At 33.1% G+C, this 2,632-nt stretch overlaps 1 protein-coding gene across 2 annotated transcripts in view; it reads left to right on the plus strand.

The window, feature by feature from the left end:
* The window catches only part of LOC106868129 (contactin), a 76,701-nt gene that overhangs the window by 63,421 nt on the left and 10,648 nt on the right, over window positions 1-2,632 (plus strand). For both annotated transcript variants that reach the window (XM_052967403.1, XM_014913259.2), the window contains one exon: window positions 2,165-2,309. In XM_052967403.1, the coding sequence (XP_052823363.1) occupies window positions 2,165-2,309 (145 nt within the window). The remainder of the gene's footprint in view (window positions 1-2,164; window positions 2,310-2,632) is intronic.

Below are 2,632 nucleotides of genomic sequence, written 5' to 3' on the forward strand. Positions count from 1 at the left end.
ATATATATATATATATATATATATATACATGCGTGTAGGTGTATAAGAGAAATTTGCACAGCAAGCAAAACAAATGTATAAGGAAGATAAGTAAATCTATAAATCAGTAGGTATGTGTAAGAAAATATTTATCTTGCTTGCTATTCCAGGTTTTGAAGCGAGTATATCTATCTTAGGAAAGTTTATTGGATCTTCTAAGTCTTGGTTAATCACTGCATCTTTTGTTGTTCCATATTTGTCGTTGAAACACAATCAATATTCTGTTGTAAAATTTGTTAGGTAAAGATTTCGAATGTACATTTGTAATAAACAAATACACCTTAAATGAAATCATAGAAATACGATAATGTAGAAAGAAGAAAATAAGCTGAAGACATATTGTATACTTATCTTGATACATTCCTGTGATTTCTCTGCTAATGTAAAATGTTCTTTGTTGTCTAATTGTAATCAGTATGGTTCAGCACTGACAACACAGACTACAATATGAATTGTATTCCTCTAAACTATATTTTCAATGGTGTTTAAGTCTTAGAGAATGCGCATTACGTTGGCATTATATTGGCAGAATTGTTAGCACGCTGGATGAAATGCGCAGCGGTATTTTCCGTCGCTATGTTCAGAGTTCAAATTCAACCGAGGTTGAATCTTCCTTTTATCCTTTCGGGGTCGATGAAATACGTACCAGTATAGCACTGGGAATCGGTTGTACTCCTCCCCCAAAATTCCAAGCTTTGTGTCTATCACAGAAAGGATATTGACATTCTGTCGCAATGATTCCTACTCTTTTGTACTCTATCTTATACCTAGTGACCAAACCCAATAATTATGACCACGAATGAGGGTCACGTAACATTATAATATCGTAAATTTCAGACTTCTAAACAATAGGTTAATAACAATAAATTTTAGAAGAGTAATTTCTCTGGTACCAGAATGTATAGTTAATCAGTCCTTTGTGCTATTTTACCCACGAATTCCTTGTACAATCGAAGAGAGTAGAAATGGTGATTCTTCAAATTACTATTTTAGCTAGCAAACAAAGACGCTTTGCAATCGCCCCTCTGGCTAGAAACAGCAGCCGAATATCTCTCTAATTACACCTTATCATCTTTTTTTTTTAATGGAAGGAAAATTGGATAATATCCTAAATATATTTTTGAAGAAATCAAAACGGTTGGTCACGACTAGAACGCCTTTAGTCATAGGTTTCCTCTGACTTGAGAGTTATATAGAGCCTCCGTCAGTCAAAGTTCTATGTGTCTGCACATGTAAATGCAGGCCTGAGCAATATCCTTTAGTTACTGATGTTTATCAAAGAGAAAGGCTGCCGATTTGAACTGAGACAGTTTGGTATCAGTCGTTGCAGGCGTTGATCTGAAAACACAAAAAACCGGAACCGGAACATATACCACAAGACATTTTACTTAATGCTCTAATAGTTCAGCCAACCAACTTAATAGGTTGATGCTTTGCATCGACCCAGAAAAAAGTTATGCAATGTTGACCTCGGTGGGACATGAACTCAGACACTCTGAAGAAATACCGCGATGCATAATACCCAAACGCTCTTAACGGCTCTGAAAAGTCGTCTCTTGAGAATCAAACAGAAGCAAAGAATGAATCGATTTTCTACTTTGTAAGGTGCTTGTAAACGAAATTATTCTACCTTGGTTATCAAGAATAATTATCAGTAAATAGAGCTTCTATTTGTCTTCTTGTCAATAATCCATGAAAGTATTTGAACAGAATATAAGATAACGAAATTGTATATTATATAGTGAATCAATTGCTGTAATATTTTCAAGGTAACTATAACAGTTAAAATCCCATCTCCATAAACGGACGAAACAAGGACGACGGAATATGAACCGTCGACTCTATCCCCACCTACTCAAATGAGTGCTAGCTTATTTGATGTAGCCAGGACTTTTTAATTAATGTGAACATTAAAAAAAAAGACAGAAGGGAGAGCATTTATGGTTTTAATTAACTAAAATTTGTTAAATATGAAATACAGTGAAGTGTTTTTCGTCTCCACAATATCCACTATGTATCGAAATCATTGTCAAAAATATTTTTTAATTAAAATTTAAATGTCCATTTTGGTTTTCTATTTTTGTTTATTTTTTGTATTGTTTTGGTTATGTCTTGTTTGTTTTAGGAAAGGATAAAGGGGTCCCTATCATCCTTTATAACTTACGTGGGAGAGAAATTTTACACGGAGTATGAAGTAAAAATCCAAGCATTTAACGATTTTGGCTTCGGACCGAATTCAACCATCCATACAATCTTTTCTGCTGAAGACAGTAAGATATAAACTTTTTAGTTTTGACTTCTCAAAGCAAAATTTAACCTTCATAGGAAACTTGTGCAAGTTCTTTCTGATTAGAGGATGTGAATAAAGTATGTTTATAGTTTCTTTGTACCGAAGTATGAATTCCAGAATGATTAAACGTACAAAAAAAAAACAATACATATGTAATTATTTGGTGCAGGAAAGGAAAATCAGAGATTAGAAAAGTAGAGCACATTACTCAGAAATTTTCTTTAAATATAACTACAAATATGAATATTATCTAATAAAGATGAAAACGAAGAAAAAACTACATTCTCGATACAGAAGAAAACA

The sequence above is a fragment of the Octopus bimaculoides genome, chromosome 4, assembly GCF_001194135.2.
Source record: "Octopus bimaculoides isolate UCB-OBI-ISO-001 chromosome 4, ASM119413v2, whole genome shotgun sequence".
In the NCBI taxonomy this organism is placed as follows: domain Eukaryota; kingdom Metazoa; phylum Mollusca; class Cephalopoda; order Octopoda; family Octopodidae; genus Octopus; species Octopus bimaculoides.